This window comes from Danaus plexippus, assembly GCF_018135715.1.
Source record: "Danaus plexippus chromosome 18 unlocalized genomic scaffold, MEX_DaPlex mxdp_20, whole genome shotgun sequence".
Classification (NCBI taxonomy): domain Eukaryota; kingdom Metazoa; phylum Arthropoda; class Insecta; order Lepidoptera; family Nymphalidae; genus Danaus; species Danaus plexippus.
In genome coordinates this window covers 3,765,232-3,783,360 of record NW_026869853.1, presented here as the reverse complement: position 1 = coordinate 3,783,360, position 18,129 = coordinate 3,765,232, and the positions used below count along the sequence as shown (strand labels likewise).

The following is an 18,129-nucleotide window of genomic DNA, read 5'->3' as shown; positions in this document are numbered from 1 at the left end:
TTGACAAACGAACGAAGAGAGAATCGAATACATTTGTCAACGTCATCTTTTACAATCGTTCCGTAACTCGAAACCTCAATAAAAAAGACTTCAAATAAAAACGCTTCTATATAAATTAATTTCACGTATTAAATAATTACGTATTAGTAATGATATTTACCAAATATGTGATTTAGTTCGTCAACTTTATAGTTCAATGTATTTTTTTAAGTAGCAACAAAATAACAACAAGCAAAGACGGATCAATAATTTGAGATTATCATTAAAAGAATGAAGAACCATACGATGCTATTAAAGTAGTAAAGGTAAATCAAAATTATATTAATGGATCATAAAACAGATATGGGTGCTTATGGAGAAAATTCGAGTGTACAAAATAGCGGAAACTATATAACTATTATACCCGTGGAATATTCCCGTCGAGGATATCCAATTCAAACGGAATATCAATATAAGTGAGATTTCATTTAATAGCAACAAATGTTATTATTTACTAAATTAAGTTTTATATAGGGATTATTTTTTCTAAAACAAAGGGTGTAAATAAGTTTGTATATAAACACACTTCTTATGTAGATGTCAGCTGAAACTACAAGACATATTTGTATGCAATTTATTACGAAGATTATTATTGATTAGAACATTAATTTAATTCGGCTAAAACCGGAAGTTGAATTTAATAACATTAATTTCAGTGAATTCCGATCGCGGGAGGAGTATTACAGTGTTCAAAGTCAGAAATTACAGGCGGAGGTGAACGCGCATTTGTACTCCGTTTCTCAACGTCTTCCGCACTTATCCTACAGCCCGCTTGGAAGACATAATGACTGGGACAAACATGATTCTCACAAACCGCTACCAGACTCTAAAGAGAGTAATTCTTCAGACTCTCTGGAGAAAAGTGTTATGGGTGTGTTTGGTCTGGCAATAAATATATACATATATGTATATCGTAATTTAGTTCCAACAATTATATTTTATGTAATTGGTATACAGGGTCGAATCTCAGCAGCTGTTCCAATCAGACCGGGTCCAGTATAGCGGCAGGTTCTTTTAGCACCACTGAACCCATTACCAGCGGGGGTAGTTCAGCTAGTGCCATATCACCGCCCCTGCCTGGTCAGTATTAATTATTGTATTAAAATATTTAATCGCTTAAAAAGATATTTTTCGTTGAATCCCGAAGTATCAGAAAAAAAAATTTGAAAGCAACAAATCACAAGGTATTAAATTTTCAGTCGTATTTAATACAGGTGTAACTGTAATATAAACTTTTTGTTTATAAGAATATTTTATTTTACTCCGGCAGAAAAGTTTTTTACGTAAACATAAAATTTGAAGCAACAAATCGGACTAATTAATTATAGCATAACTTTCGATATTTTTATGGGATGAAAACTACGTTGGTATAACGATCCTATATTCCTATAGGTTCATCAGGGTCATCGACCAGTAGCGCTTCAAACCTGGTAACCTGCGTGTATCTGATGTCGAGGACCGCGGTCATGGTGGAGATGAGCTCGGAGGAGGTTCCATGGTGCGTGACCGCCGGCAGGTTGCTTGCGGCTGTACTTTCAGCTGAGGAGTTGGGTCTTGCTGCACCAGCCAGGAGCCTCGCCGCCAGTGTTTTCTCATTGTGGATGTGCAGCCCGCTACTGGGTAATAAAACAATCAATAATAAAAATATAAGTTTGGATAGCTAACACATATGGAAAGACCTAACAATTTTTTAATACAGAACATATGTAAATTACCGATAGGTCTAAAAATATGTCGTATATGCAAATACAATTGCCATGGAAGGGTCCTGTATTTCTGGTCGGATCTGTATTCGGAAGGGACTTTAAGCACATATAATAAAAGATATATTCAGCAATATTACGATATTATATTTTGTGTCTTTAGCGAAATGATATAGGAACTATTTAATACGAACCTCTACTAACTATTTTACTATTTGAGATATATTCAGCGGATATATGAAGAAAAATGTCAAGTAATATTATGGCGATACATCTATTAAATCAAAATTAGCGTTCCGTTCTTCGGAACACATTCTTAGCGTATCTAAGTTTAACTTTGGTCCATAACTATACGTAAGAAGACGATTTGATATTTCAACCTTGGATCAATGGAGCACAATCCGTCTAGAGATTCAGCTCAAGCCGCACCACTGTCCCTGGCGGGTGTGGGCGGCCTGGCAGCAGCTACTAGTGCGCTACGGACACGGATCTCCGTCCAGACGAGCCAAGGACCAGCCCGTGCTCAGGATGCAGAGAAACGTTTTCTTCCCAAAACATCTAGAGGAAGGAATAAAGTGAGTAGAGACCAATAATTCATGTTTTTAAAACGTAAACCGTGTGGATATAATCTGGAGTGTTTTGGCAAAAGAACATCATTTAATGCGGTTACACTTTTGTACCGAATCAAGGTTGTGGGAGACCACCAATGTTTTGGTAAAAAATTTCAGAGATTCAAAAATTCAAGAGTTATTGTACGAAGAAGCGAGGTACAACGTGGTTAATGGAAGGTATCCGCTGGAGAGCGCTCAAGCGGTGATGTTAGGCGGACTGCAGGCTCGGATTCAGCTGGGTCCATATGACCCTCATCGTCACACCGCTAAATTTTTCAGGTATGATATGTTGTTAAGGTACATTTTGCGGAACCAACTCTCTCGTATACCATGCAACTGTACATTTCGTTTATTTTCCACCAGCAGTGATTATCGGAGGGAAATATGATTGTGTAGTGTTTTTTGGGTCACAGATGACAAAAAACAATAATGACCAGCAAATAGTTATAAACTATATAAAACTTACATCCGATGAACATCGTAATATTTATATGCTAACTCGTGCAAATCCTGGACATTTAATAGGCAATGTAATTACTCCGTCCCGTGACAGTACGATGAAAGCAAAACACTTTCCTTCGTATGTGTGGGGGAACGTGAATATAGGAAATAATACTAGTGCTCAGGAACATTTTGTGAAGTATTAATAAAGCTGTACTTCCGGCATACCAAATGCGCTATGCAAGAACTGATGAGGGTTGGGATCGTGGGAAATTGCCTATCATAAACAATTCCTCCAACAGAGAGCACCAGCGCGAGTATCTACCAGCGCACGTGCGTCGTGGCGGCTGGGCGCGTTTAGTGCCGGCGGGTCGGAAGGGCAGCCCTGAGGCACGTCTCTTAGAGCACGCACAGCGACCTCCAGCCGCCCCGCCCCGGAAACTGAGACACAAATACCTGACACACACCCGGACACTACCCACTTACGGGTGAGAATTTTATTGCACACACCCTACACTCCTAGCTTATTGTGATATGTGATGTTTATTTCTGTAGAAAATAGGTTACGTTATTTAATATTAATGTCCGTTAACTTTCTCACTTTACATGACTGAAGTCTTAACACTCTTAACAAAACACAACTTTTTCATGGCTCTTTCTAATATTGGATCAAAGCATGTATACCTTCTAGAAGAAACCCTTCAAAGAGATCATACCTTTTTATAACCTGTTTGACATCAGGGCAGCGTTCTTCCAAGGTCAGATAGAGCAGCCTCTCCGTAGCCTGACCAGTCTGCTGACACACGAGGACATCCCGGTGCTGGTCGCTATCAACGCCTGTGGGGTCTACGTTATTGATGACACGGAGAGTGTGAGGAATTTTGATTATTAGATACATACTAATTTTTGCCTGCGGATATGCTCTCGTGTTTGCAGTTCACTGAGTTAAGTACAATATAGTACTCTAATTTTAATGTTCATATGTCGTATAGAGAAACTGATTTCGTCTCTATATGTTTGCTTATAAAATATTAAATTACACTTTTTTGGTTACTATGGGGCTAGAAGTTAAACGTACAAAAACAATTTTTACATGATTGTCTATCTATGATTGTGTATAAAATCCTTATTTTTTCATATTAGATTTATTTTTGTATCCCAGACGGTACTCCTCGGTCTACTCTATGAGGAGCTGTCATGGGATATCGGTCTACCCTCAGATGACAACGAGGATTGTCTGCCGTGCCTCTTTCTCCAATTCATGGTCGTGGAGAATGGACTGCGAGTGTCGAAAATACTACAGGTGCTACATACCAAAACAATCAATACGATCTACTTAGCGATTTTTCTCGTAAGATCTACAAGTGTATATATATATATATATATATATATATATATATATATACCCGTCAGTAGTGGCCTGGAGGTTAAAGGCCCGCCTCTCATACGTGAGGGCGCGGGTTCGAAACCTGGCGAGTACCAATGTGATCTTTTCCGAGTCATATGTACTTTCTAAGAGTATTTAGACACCACTGGCTGGAAGGAGGCTATAGCAAGTCTTGGGGTGTAAATAGTCTTAAAAAAAGTGCTAGTACAGAAGGCAAGGGGAAGCCGCTGCAACTATCTTCCCAAGAAAGTCATCATGTATACGGATCACTTATACATGATGACCACGAGTCTGCAAAGACTCTTACGACGATGATGATATATATATATATATATATATATATATATATATATATATGAGGTGTTTCTGAGAAAACCCTATGTTGAAATAAATTTTTTGTTCAAATCCACTCTAAAGATTTATCATGTATTTTTGAACCTGACAAACGATAACTATTTGAGAAAATAAAGACTACTTTCTTTATATTCCAGGTATTTTCGAAGCAGGCGATCATGATGGACACTCTTATAGAACACTTCGCTGGGGAATACAGAAGGAGAATCGGTCAAGACACCCCGAGCGAACACGCCAACTATGACTACCACTCAGGTAAATTAACTTGACCAGCTCCGACAGGTGGTGCTGATGAATTTTACTTATAAACTAGCTATTTGATACGGTTCTGCCCGCACATTAAAGTGCCTTCGATGTATGTGCTATTTACATTATGATTTTCGATTTCAAAGAGATCAGATCATGAGTCGGTTGCAGTGGAATCTCAGGACAGTGTAGTGACAAAGTAATCCGAAAATATTAGTTTCAATTAAATAAACACTCGCGAAAGTCTTAGATATCATTAAGATAGCAAAAAATTCTACAGCCTAGTTGAAAAAAAATTAGATTCCTGTATAAGTATGCAAAGTATATGAATAATGATATCGTGTATACAGATTCTGGAAGCATTTCTCTGCCTCCCCTCTCCCGACCGGACTCCCCCCAGAGGCGTCTCGCCAACAAGCTCAGTCGACTGGCGCTCGCCACACACGACGGACGCGGCAACCTGCTGGGGGGCGCCGGGGACTGGAACAGCGGCCTTCACCACCGACAGCCCTCCTGGATCCTACCCAAACATTAGACCAATAAAATAATTAAACATTGTTGTTGCTTCATTTACATATTTATATAATCTTTTGGGTATCACGAATGTTTATTCCAATAAAACTCACCTTTTTCTTCTCCTTTCATTTGCTCTGTGAGATTTTTTTTTTCAAAAATAATAAATTCCTTATGCAAGAATCCTTTACTCTCCAGAATAAGAAAGCCCACAACGCAGTGTTAGGTACTGGGGATATAAATCCAAAAATTGGAACAAAACCGAATGAGCGCAGGGCAGGACACTTCCTGCCTCTACTCTTAAGTCGCAGCTTCTCTATGCACATGCTTTTTCATTCTTAAACCCTCTAAGAGATAATTTTCCTACAATATGGTAACAAAAATTTTTTATAAGTGGACTTACCGAATCAAATCTCAATCAATTTGCATTGTGGTAATTGAAATGGCCCTAAAATGTGTGTCACATGTTATTTTCACCGCTAGTACTTTAAAGTGCTCTCAGTGTAGAATATAGATATAATGAAACGAAATAAATAACCAAAAACAAAATCCTATACAAATTTAAGTCAATACTAGTTCAAAGGGGACGACCGGTTCGATAAATTAAAGTTTATTTCATTCGTTTTGGAAACAGAAGTATAAATAAGTGCATTAAGAGTACAAAACGAAATGATTTCTCACAAAATTAACTATCGCATATAAAAACTATAAGGTTTTTATAATGAGACGAGACGAAACCTCTTAGCATTCAATGGATTCACCGTGCGGGTGCCGGGTCCATCGCGTCGCAGGGAGAGGAGCTTCGACAGTGCCTGGGACTTGCGACCCAGGTATAGGTTTAAGGGGCCCCTATCCAACACTCGTTAAACGCTCACCTCCACTGTCCAAGCTCCTCTTCCTAACTAACCAAATTTGAAAAGAACCTACTAGGGCTGCCGTTATACCTCTCGCTCCCACTTCTACCGCGTATAAATCAATGACGAACCTATTTCGAGTGAGTTCGTTAGTGAGCTCGTAATATTTGTTGACCTTGATATGTCTGGTCAGGAGGCCGACGCACAAATATTCTCGGGGATTTTGTATCGTTTTTCATACGTATCCATCATTATAGTCCAATCCAAAACCGCTTTAAGGATGGAGTAAGCCTTGACATTTGATTTTATAGCCCTAGTGCCCTCTCTCACTAAACCTACTGATCGCTCGTTTGTGGTTATTCCTTTTTGCGCTCTGGCTACCGAAAGACTAGCCGCTTCACGTATAATTTCCAGAACCCTAACGTGACGACGAGGGTATTGACCGCTATCCAAGAGTAAATTACATTCCACTAACAAATGCCTAGCTGTTCCAACTGCCTTCCCACAGATATAGCAAGTCTTTTCGGTACCTTTACCCCATCTTACTAAATTACTCTGATCTGGGAGAGACATTTGGAACTGAAATTGAAATGGACGACCAATCATGGTTTAAGGTTAAGAATTTAAAATAAAACTATGATTTCGTAAACTAAAAAATCCAACAAAAGTTAATCGATATTAGATAAAATTGAATTACGAAGTATTGTTTCATACAATGTCCAGTTATACCTTTTTTGTCTTATTTTTCTTTAAAATTTTCATAAAATTTTATTAAAAAAGTAAATGCATACTACATAGTTTTAATATTATTTCCAGTAACAAACATTGAATTCAACAACAAATAACGAAAATGCAATATATCTATGTATGTATAATATAAAACTATTTAATTTTGTAATGATGCCGCACACGATTGTACTCCTTGAGCAAGGGATGCTTATCTAAATAATCTTCAAGAACTTTGAATCTCGGAGCCGATAGGTCCTTATGTCTTGTCAGACGCACTTCCAAAGTATGAACTCGGAATACCAGTTCCGCGCTGAAAATTAGAACAAAAAACTATTGTCTATTTGCCAACATCAGGGAAATAGATTTTCAAATGTAAATTTAAGTCGACATTTTATAATATTTAATTAATATTCCTCTTCAACGTCGTGAATAGGAAATCACAATAATAGGAAGGCTTGCAAATTACTGACCTCGCAGCGAAATAAGCGCTCTCCTTTTCAGGTGTCAGAATAAACTGGTTCGCCAAATACCAAAGTCTTTTATTCTTATATTCGGCGTTCAACTGCAAAGTTATTAAAGGATTTTTTATAGTTTTTCGTTACAATATAAGAATCACCTCTTTTAAATTTTAGCTATCAATATGATATAGCTGTAGTATAATTTAAATAATTCCTTGATATTACTAGTGTTGTATGAGGACATATATACCTTATCAAATCTCTCTTGCACGAGGTTCTGTCTCGCGAGTTGCTTGGCCCGGAAGTCGTTGATGCACTGGTCCCTGACCAGAGCTGCCTCCTTGATGGACAACAACCCTCGTCCTCGACCTGATCCAAACATCCGAGCAAGATATGGAGCTAGAGGATCTATCTCAGCTTCCTTCTCGCGTTCCGTTACTTCCGCTTTTTGCGTTTCCTGTATTGATATGTGCGATACAATTTATCTGAAGTCATATATATAATTTATCTGCTTCGCTTAGTTCTGCGGTACAAAAAATTTGTTTTTAAATCCGATCGACATTTCTCATGAGAATATTAAAAATCCATTCAAATAATAGCGTATATTGCTCCCTACTGGCTTTCTAATACATATTTAGAAACTATTTGGAACGTTATTATGAAAACTCTGTTCTTTTTTCCATTGCCGTGATTTATTGTCATTTTTTATTAGTAGGCAGTTCTGTATTACCTGTTCCCTCCAACCTTTCTTAGCGGCGTCATTTCTCTCCGTATCAAACAGCGACACAAACAGCACGGGTTCAGTGAGTTCTTTTAGTCTCTGTTTCAAGTATTCCGTGACATCAGACTCGCGGTCTCTGATGTGTTTACGGGAATGGTGTTCCGACTCCATGTTGTCGCATAGAGCGTAGTACACGTGAAGCGGACGAGGCTGGTTTGCGCATGCATCAGCCTGAACAACCGAATGTTATTACCCAAATATCTAATTAAAATATAACCTCTAAGTGACGGACCCTACAATGTAACCGGAAGTCTTGTCTGGATAGAATAGTATTTTCCCGCCGGTCTCAGCTAGATTTGGTTTAATGAAGCTTCGTGTGTTGTTCGTCACAAAATTATATGCGTAGTGGTAGAGCAGTTCTATGGTGTTGTTTTGAATGTGGAAGATTCTTTTCCAGATGTCGTCTTTGGCTGGTACATCAGGATTACGGCTGTAAGTCTCCGTTATATCCTTAACCTGCCGTGTCGGCTCCAGTTTTGTGCCTTCTGTGTATGTTATAAATCTTGTTTCAAGCCTGCAATATTTTAATATTTTTGCATTGTTAATTTAACGTTAATGGAAGTCTTTTATCTTTCATTCAGAATATGTTACCATTGGCACTACTTATGTAATACTTCTATTAGTAATAGTGAATTATCTTTTAAATGTTTTGTTTCAACGTCCAAATCAAACTACAAAATTTTACTTTTGGTTTCATAGTTAATGAGTTTTGTTTTTGTTTAAGAGGACATTCGAGATCTTATAAATCTCTTAAAACTTTCCAATCATTTATTCCACTTCGGTACAGTGTTATAAACTCTATCAGACTTACACAAAAAATATATAGACATTTAGCATTATTTCTCAATATAACAAGAAAATTTGCTGTAATTTTTTATGTAATATATGAATAACCTGTCCCCCCTATCCGTGTAATATTCGTTAAAGTTTAAGGCATCGCACTCAAGACGCTCGAGGTGGTCCAGTCTTGCATAATAGTTGAACTGCATCATGCGAGTGCCTTCCACAGACGTGGCTGGCGCGTCGATAGCGTATACGTGCTCTATTGAGGAAAAAAGAAAAATAGGTGATATGGGAATTGGGATTTAACTCGGTGTTTGTATAAAATTCTGTTCAAAAATAAACTGGCTCTAGTTTGTGTATATACAAGGAATAGGCGATTGTAATCCTTATAGATAAAAGTGAATTAATTTAATCTAGACTTAATGTCGGATAAAAAATTGTCGCTAATCCAAGTAAATAATCGTACGTCAATCATTCTAAATTTAAATGAAATTCAGGAAAACAGTAAATAATATTTGCGTTATTATACTGGTCTTATTAATGATGTGCAGTGGATAACAAAATTGTCGGTACTTAGATTAATTTCTCAACTTTTAGCTTTTAAACTAACATTGAACAAATACATTATTGGACTGGTGCCCACAAACATGTTTCTTGTGAGTGTCGACGAGATATTGGATATAAGCGCATTTGCACGAGAAAAACTGTATTTTTATAACAAAAAAAAACTAAATTTTTATATATAACCTATTTATTATTAATTGTTTTTTTTTTAAGTTATTGAATGGAGTTAATTAAAAATCGTGGTGTATGTGTTATTCTCTGTTACAGCTTAGAAAGGTCGTAAGTTCCTGGGGTGATGAAGAACATTGAAGGAAAAACTTGAGACCAGTAAGTGTGATCCCGGTATAATAAAGAAAATTGATAGTAATCTAGAAAAGCTTTTAGCCTTTCTCTTATAGACCAATATTATGTTATACCAAAAGATTAATCGTACTTTAGATTCCAAATCAATTGGAATCAATTCGTATAATGTGTAACATCCGAGCATTATTTCGGAGATAGTTTCTAATGTCTTATCGATCCTTTTTAGCTGAGTACTAATAGGTATTGGATGTATTTGCACTACAGAAAATCAAGCAACTTCTAAGTTAACTTCTAAGTTCCATATTGATATATAATAAAGTTGATGTACACGAATAAAAAAAGTCACCTAAAATATTCTCTTTAGATTTCTTATAAAGAGATTATAAATGTAATTTTGACTCTGTTCACAATTTCAATTGAATAAAATTTCATTTTTTTCAAATATATACAGTTTTATAAAAAGATACCTAACACCCAATGAAAGTAATGTGCTAAGTTAAAAATTCTGTTAAGGTCATTGATAAACAAGAAGTGATTAAACTAGACATAGGTGTGGCATAGGTCTATCCTATTTTCATATTTATGTGCCCATCTAAAAATGTATGTTGAAATTTGCATATATTTCTTTCCAATTTTATCGCAATTTTGCTTTTATTTATTGGTAAGCGACGATGCCAAATGTCGATTTATTAATTTTGCGTCACGTTCATTCATGAACTATTTCGTTATACAAAGTTTGGTTTTACGGTAATTTGCACAAAAAGGATATGACAAAACTCACTCAACAGATGGTCTTTTCTGCCGATCAAAAAATTTTCACGAATCTCTTTCTTCACGTGATCTATTTTGACCGTGTCCATTTTATCCGCTCTGTTCTTGTACCATTCATATCTAAAAAAGAATATTATACATTGAGGGCACGCAAGAATCGTTATAATTATATTTGAAAAATATATATATATATATACGTCAAAAGTGGTGAAGTTAGAGCGTAATCTTCAAATATCTTTATTCTTTTGATGATGCCATCTTTCTGTGAATATGGAGAGAACTTTTCTAACAAAACTTTCTTATAATGTATCACTTTGTGGCTCCCGGGATATCTTTGTTCATACTCTGAAAATCATAGACATACCATGTGAAGTGTTACTTCGTTATAAGAGGTTAACAGTTGCTTTCTAAGTAAAACTGTTTTAACAGATACGACTTAGACAAACCTATTGTTTTTTTTTATTAAAAAGACTCTTCTTTTAAGGTAACCTTGTCCATTTTTCCTCGCAAATATTATTAGAAAAGCTCTGGTAAATAAATAGACGTAAATTAATGGAACGCACCATCAGCGGTTATGTCTAGCTTCTCAACCCAACTGGTGGGCACGTCGAGGTGTTTCTCAGTGTCAACGGCGGTTCTTTTATCAGAACAGTCAATGCCGACGAGTTGCCTCCTGTAATAAGGCTCACCAGCCAGCAGATGTTCCCAACACGTGAGATCAGATAGATCATAGTTTAAGGAACCTAGACCTTCATCACAAGATTGCAGATTTACCTTCACAAGGTTAAATTTGATATTAGGTTAACATTTTATCCAATTATTTGTGGGATAATGGGATTATGTGTGGGATAATGGCGTTAAATATAAATATTCTGATGAACAAAAATGTATATTCGCCATTATCTAATGTTCTTCTATCAAAATAGTCATACGGTCACATTAAATTTTCTGTATCAAAGTATTTAGGTCCTACCGGATACTAACGTAATAATTCTCGTGATTATAAACGTTGTCAATGTATTGGTACTGTTCAGCATCCAGCGGGAAGCGGTTTCCATCACTGGGCTCTATGAAGAAGGGTTCCTCAACTCCTCGAAAGCCACCGAGCACGAGGACCCAGGCATGAGTCCGCCAGCTATGAATATCATCAGGCGGAGGTTTCTCCAGCTCCTGCATTATGTAACTTTAATTTTGATAAAAAGTCACAATTTTTAAAGACGAACATATTTGTTTTTCAAGAAAATTTGCTTGTCATTTTTGATAACATCGTTTTTAAGTCTCAATGACCTTGTTGTAATTTTTATTATAGTCGCAAATACCATTAACGAAAGATCTAAATGCGTGGTCTCCTTCACCTCAAAGTCCAAAAAGTCTAAGCATTCTATCAGGGGTCTATAGGTACGTATTGTGTAATAATTATTTGTAGTAATAATTTTACCGCAATTTTTCTCAATCTTTCTTTTTCTATCTTGTCTTGTTCGCCCTGTATCCTCTCCTCTTCCTTACGATCCATTTCTTTGCAATATTTGGAAGTGAGGTCCGGCAGCGGCACCAAGCGGTAGCGAGGTTCTTCCTCTGGAGGAGGAGGTTCCTCGATTACCTATGTGGAAAACATATGGAAGAATAACGAATCACTCATATGATGAACAATAGTAACTGAAAGTGTGTTTCTAAAGAGAATTGTTTCACTTGAGGACAACTATAGACAAAAACCAAATTGTTTTAGGAAACAAATAATCATTTACTGTTAAGCATCTTATTAAACTTGACAAAAAAGATAAATTTTTCTTAATAAAATTAACAAGGAAACAAACACCCATTAAAAATAAGTATTCAGTTACGAGTTATCCAAGTTGGTACTATCATTTGGGAGTGAAAAACTGGAAAGATTCGTAATTAGTATGATAATGCAAACTTATTCAATAGGTAATTTTCATTACCTCAGTCTCGTCGGGTAGTTCTGGACAAACCGTGCGATATCGTATCGCCATGCAAACGTCACGGGACGCGTTCCCCACCACCACATACGCGTCATACCCAGCTCCAATCAGCCAGGAGACCAGAACGTGTGCCAACTCAAAGGGATTACCGCTGCGTCTGATTATGGCGGTGTACGGAGACATGAGCCGTTCGGGCTGCGAGATATACAATAAATTTTAAGCCATCATTACTCAGATTTATAATTTTTTATTCACTATTTCATATAAATTTATAGAATAAGGGTGTTATTTCAGTGTCATTAAAATAATAATTAAGATATTCATATGCGCATCTATTTATAAACAGCTCAACAACTGAAAAAGTAAAACAAATAAAAACAGACTCCTTTTTATTTACTACTTGAGTTTCTTACAATATCAGTAGATTATAAATGGAGAACAGAATTTAACTGACTGTTCTGTACCTTTTCACCTACGTAAAGAGAGAAAAAATAGCAAACTTTTTATACTTTTAATTTAATTGGGGTTATTTTAACTTTTAGTTCTTGTAATCTACAACAGATGGCGCTACGGGTATTATTTGCTATCACTAAAATAACAATATCAATTTTGCAATTATAATATAATATAAAATGCTCAAAATATGAATTTATTTTATTTATTGTTATTTAAAAAACGTTAAAATTTATTTAAATTTTATTACCAAACAATATTACATTATATAACAAAATCAAATCGAATATACCAATGACTATTTACTTTTAATATATAGAAACTTTTTGGTTTGATCGAATCATTTAAATATGGTGAAGTTTAAAAGTTTTGACCTTGAAATAATTATTATGAAATGAATATAAAGTTGCCCGGGAACAATGTCTGTTGGCACGAACTTTTCCAACTCTCACTTTTCGTTCAAAACTTTTACAACACTTTCTCTATTAATATATTTTTTCTGACGTCTAGTTTCTCATTCAAGTGAAATATTGAATGAGCTAAAATTGTATAGGGATTACATAGAATACACACTAACTTAATATTTTTATCGTCTTTATGTATTATGATAATATCGAGTATATTTTCGTGAACTTTTGTTTTGCTATAAGTGATATTCTTGGGTTTTACTTGCAATTTGTTATTGGGAGTTTTTTGTGGGCTGTTTTTTTTTTAAATTAGAAATGCTGGTAATTTTATAATTTAACTGTGCGCTTTATTTCTTCCGTGTTCTCGTTTATAAGAACCTATGGAAAAGGTTTTATAACTGCAAAGGAGAGATAACAAGCACTCAATTAATTAATGTCCATACGGCTCGGTATGGTTTCCTATAAAGGATATGAAGAACTTTTTTTTTTTTTTAAATATTAGTAAAGGAAATATCCGCTGTCCAATGAGAAATTACTTTTATCTGTTTTCGCAATAACATTATAATCGGTTGGTTTTAATTCTGCATGATAATTCATTAATAATATTAGATATAATTCTAATTTTCTTTATTGTTTATAACTTAATGAGATATAAGATTTCCGCGAGTTTTATTCATTTAAATGAAACTAATATTTTTCGGATATAATACGCGAATTTTATTATTAAAAAAAAAACTATTTATAACTTATTCGATAGATTGAATGAAATCTATTATTATAGCAACATTTTAATAATAGGTTAAATTTGTATAACCCATTTGGTTACTTCATTAATATATAATAAGTTACTAAGTGAGTATTTTGTTACGTTTCAGACTGAAAAGCATATTTTGGACACTAGGTACTTAGAACTCTAAATATTTAAATCAAATAGTTTTTACTTTGTATGTCAATGCTTAATTGGTTGTAATTAAAATAATTTAAAATATATGTACATATATAGTATAAGTAAGTAAGTACACCTTATATATAATATCTCCAGCTCTAAGGTAACTAAATACACAAAGTCGTACGTCAGTAAGGTATACAATATTCCGTTGCAAGCTCAGACTACGGACACGGCATTGCAAGCACAAATTAGACCGTGCCACGTTCCAAGCTTTGAGTTGCGCTTGACCAAGCGTTATTCGAATTTCCAACAAGACGCCGAACTAGGGATGTGCTCGCATGTTATCGATAAGAGCCCGGCTATCGTATCGATTCGGTGGGTGGGGGAGCCGCGGGGCATGTTCGGATGCCACTCATGCGAGTCCGTGCTCAGCTTCTAATTGAATGCGCTGCGACATTTTCGGTATCGACCCTCGATAGTTTCGGATTATACGTTTGTGTTCTTTGTCTAATAATTTTACGGACTTATTTTAAGCCGTAATTGGGATATAAGTACTTCTTGTTCTATAATAGAAGTATTCATAATATAAGTACTTGTATCAAAATAGATGGTATTTATTTAACAACAAGACAAATGGATGACAAATTAAATTAAGATGACAATAATTCTCGTAAACATTTTGGTAATGTAGCGAAAACGGTACAAGGGATGAACATTACAAGAAACTCTTTTAAAAAATTGTTTGTTAAAAATAATAAAACATAATATCATCGACATAGTCGTTGGAAAAGATAAAAAGTCTCTACTCGAAGCCCAAGAGGGAGTCTCTTCAAGAACGGCAGTTCGCGCGACTGATTTGCACCACCCGTCGCCGCGTGGTCGCGACGGAATAGTGATGGACCCTCATCCTAATAAACATTTCGTCGACATCGATATTTTTATTTTATTGTTTTATGTTTTTTTTTACACTTACATGTAATTTGTTACACAGGAAGTCAGACGTTAAACCAAAGCTCACCGTTAGGAAAGTCTTTATCGTGAGTTTCGTAGTGATCATATGTTTAAATGTCGCCAGCCTCTCGCCACCCCCCGGGCGTCGCGATGTTGTCCGAGGAGTTTGTCGACGATCGATATCTGGAGATCTCGGCCTACGCTCCCGCCTCGGCCATTTGCCTACCTAAACGCCTCAGGCTCGTGTGTACATAACCCGACGCCCCCATCCCCCGATACACCCCCGCAGATTACCGCCTACAAAGCAAACTTCATTGGTACGTGCATGCAATATGCGCAAGGAGCCCGAATTGCTGCTCCGACCAGCCAGATTGCTTTGATATCCGACCCAGCGCCGTATTTAGCACAGGTTATTTGAGACCACTGCACTACGAATCTTAGCCGAGGGCCTACAATTCTCCGCAGTACACAGGCGGCTGCAATCACGTTAATTACAACAACGCCGGCTCTTGGAACGAGAAACCGAATGTCTGATATGAACTGTGATAGCTTGACCCGGGCATGATCACTTATTTCAATAATTACTAATTCACAATTTCAAATTGGACGTTGAAACTAAGTTAACATACCGAAAGAGATAAACTCTTTCTGATTAAAATCGAAATTAATAGATAATACCTACAATTAACCTATATTATATATCTACTAACTAACCCTGAAATTACTTGAAAACTGTCTTACATTGACCTAAATTCACTTGGGTCTGCTTTCAACAAGGAGCTCTCGTTATTTTGGTATGTTCATTCGCATTTTGACATACAAACATGTTTCGAAACCAAAATTAGAACAAAGACAAATATGAAATATAAACATGGTAAAATTACTATCACACAATACTTCCGATAAAAATCACATACGTCACCACAACAAAATACCCAATATATTCATAAAAATCAATCTATAACATTATTTCTTGTATACATAATATAATTTTACAAACTCAAATGTTATCAACGAATAATATGTATATAAATAATATAACAAAACGCGTAGAGCTATCGGTAATATATTAACAAGAAAAGAAATAAAGTTCTCCTTCATTAAGTTAAGTAATCCGACGCGTATATGTTCGTGAGTTCCAATTGAAAAGCCCGGGGTGGGTCGTAAATCGGCCAAGTGCAGCTCTCTGTCCTCTTAAAGAGGGAAAGTTCACATTTGCATATTGGCCTCCGAGTCGCCAACTTACTTCACAAACTCACAGTCAACTGCGGACTTTTAATTCGCTCTACGGCATGTGTTGTGACGTTATAACTCATGACTGTCAATAATACAAACTTCCAGTGTACCACACATGATAAATACATTACGTAAATAAAAGATCTTTCGTACATTTTAAAATCCATATTAATCTGTCTCTTTAAATGTCGATTTTCGTATTAAATAACTTATCCTTTAGCATGTAAGAAACTTAGTAATACTCTGAAAAGTATTTAAAGCTTTGAACAGAACAAAGACATATAAAATCAACTATCAGACAAGTAAAGAGTACGAATCATACATTCTGTACATTAACTTCAGAGATATGAACATCGTTCATTTAACTTGTAGAATTTTCTTTCCCATTCGTTTCCCAGCTATGTAATTTGAATGTGAATTTCAAACTTCGACACTATCCGAGCACTCTCTCGACTGAAACATTTTTAATATCTCCAATAAAACTGAAAAGAACAAAACATTGAAGATGGACCTAGGAACATTTCACAATAAACAGACGGGAGAAAACAAACAATAAAGAACTGAATGAAATGAGTACGAGAGATGAATGTGAATGAATGGTCGGGCGCCGCGGCTGCCGAGCGCCTTCGGGAATATTTTAGCGTATTTCAATAAAGGCGCGACATCTTTAATCTAGGCGGGATCGGGTAGGGGCATAAATCTTGCAGGTCCGGGCGAGTTTTGAATCATTTAGCGCGGTGCGGCTCGAGCCCTGCGCGACTTCCGTCCGGCACGTGCGGCCTCCCGGGCCCCCGGACCCCCGGACCCCGGACCCGGCGCCCGCGTGAGCGCGGCTGTCTTGCCGAGACAAAGGGGCTCTAGGGATAGATTCATATCGATGCTATGTATCGATCAATTTATTTAAATTAATTGTTAAAAATATAAAAATATATTATCATGGACATAGAACATATCTATGAAACCTGGCAAGATACTGAAGTTATAAAACGTTAATTCATTTAAATGTAATGTGTTGAATATAAATTTCTATAAATTCCAGATATAATAATTTAATTATTAAGTATATTACTTTCCGACAGTTAAGATCTCAAACTGACTGAAATTATGACAATAATTTAGAATAATAATAATAATTAATTGTTAACATATTATAATATTTCAATCGATAAATTCAGTTTCATCCAAGCTCTAGCGCACGACGTCCGAGCTGCCTCTAATTTGAATTCACGGAGACTCCGCGACGCGTCCGCCGCGTCGGCCGCGCCCGACTTAATGAATCGCGAGTGGGGGTCAGGAGGGGGCCCGGGGGGTGTTCGGGTGCCCCCGGGGGGTCGTGGGGGCGATCGGACGGCCACCGCATCCTCCGCGCGGATAAGTGACGCCCGTGTTGCTTGTACATAGCTCCTTATGTACTACGGCACATAGCGACCGGCCGTATCTACGTAACGTTCGCCAAATTTATGTCCCGCACATGTCTAGAGACCGCGGCGTACCTTTAGAGGGATTTTGCGTGTATATACATACGAATAGGGAGCGTCCAAGATATTTGAGATGGAATTTCGTGTAGACCTTTATTGATGAGTTACCTTGTCCTCTCTTGTCTTTTGTATCGACATAAAATAATATATTTGTAGTTAATTTTTTGAGGCATATTAAAATTTAATTAAATTAATCCATTACCGATTAATGCTCACCAATACATGATTAACGGAATAC

General features: G+C 36.4%; 2 protein-coding genes across 4 annotated transcripts in view; one reads left to right on the top strand and one right to left on the bottom strand.

Annotated features, from left to right (window-relative positions):
- The first annotated feature begins 190 nt into the window (after positions 1–190).
- On the top strand, positions 191–5,338 carry LOC116772941 (putative FERM domain-containing protein FRMD8P1). Of its 2 annotated transcripts, none has more exons than XM_032665267.2 (11): positions 191–455; positions 696–910; positions 997–1,119; positions 1,432–1,659; positions 2,152–2,317; positions 2,471–2,632; positions 3,097–3,282; positions 3,536–3,665; positions 3,957–4,097; positions 4,673–4,790; positions 5,132–5,338. In XM_032665267.2, exons 1-11 carry the CDS (start codon positions 325–327, stop codon positions 5,314–5,316), a joined length of 1,785 nt encoding a protein of 594 aa, XP_032521158.1. In that variant the 5' UTR covers positions 191–324; the 3' UTR covers positions 5,317–5,338. The 2 variants fall into 2 exon arrangements, with proteins under 2 accessions (XP_032521158.1, XP_061384368.1); XM_061528384.1 differs by having other exon boundaries at positions 197–305.
- A 1,594-nt stretch (positions 5,339–6,932) lies between these two features.
- Positions 6,933–18,129, bottom strand: part of LOC116772898 (dynein regulatory complex subunit 7) — an 83,059-nt gene continuing 71,862 nt past the window's right edge. For both annotated transcript variants that reach the window (XM_032665202.2, XM_032665204.2), the window contains 12 exons: positions 12,478–12,672; positions 11,976–12,137; positions 11,522–11,707; positions 11,101–11,311; positions 10,735–10,882; positions 10,548–10,657; positions 9,011–9,158; positions 8,354–8,630; positions 8,066–8,287; positions 7,586–7,792; positions 7,348–7,439; positions 6,933–7,187 (listed from right to left, as the gene is read on the bottom strand). In XM_032665202.2, coding sequence (XP_032521093.2) covers positions 7,031–7,187; positions 7,348–7,439; positions 7,586–7,792; positions 8,066–8,287; positions 8,354–8,630; positions 9,011–9,158; positions 10,548–10,657; positions 10,735–10,882; positions 11,101–11,311; positions 11,522–11,707; positions 11,976–12,137; positions 12,478–12,672 — 2,115 coding nt within the window. In that variant the 3' untranslated portion in view covers positions 6,933–7,030. The remainder of the gene's footprint in view (positions 7,188–7,347; positions 7,440–7,585; positions 7,793–8,065; positions 8,288–8,353; positions 8,631–9,010; positions 9,159–10,547; positions 10,658–10,734; positions 10,883–11,100; positions 11,312–11,521; positions 11,708–11,975; positions 12,138–12,477; positions 12,673–18,129) is intronic.

What these genes read in the sequence shown, in the direction of transcription:
- LOC116772941 (XM_032665267.2), top strand. Translation starts at nt 325, where the DNA reads ATGGATCATAAAACAGATATGGGTGCTTATGGAGAAAATTCGAGTGTA. An exon ending in CACACCGCTAAATTTTTCAG is followed by an intron (nt 2,633 to 3,096) that starts GTATGATATGTT and finishes TTCCTCCAACAG; the next exon opens with AGAGCACCAGCGCGAGTATC. An exon ending in CGGACACTACCCACTTACGG is followed by an intron (nt 3,283 to 3,535) that starts GTGAGAATTTTA and finishes GTTTGACATCAG; the next exon opens with GGCAGCGTTCTTCCAAGGTC.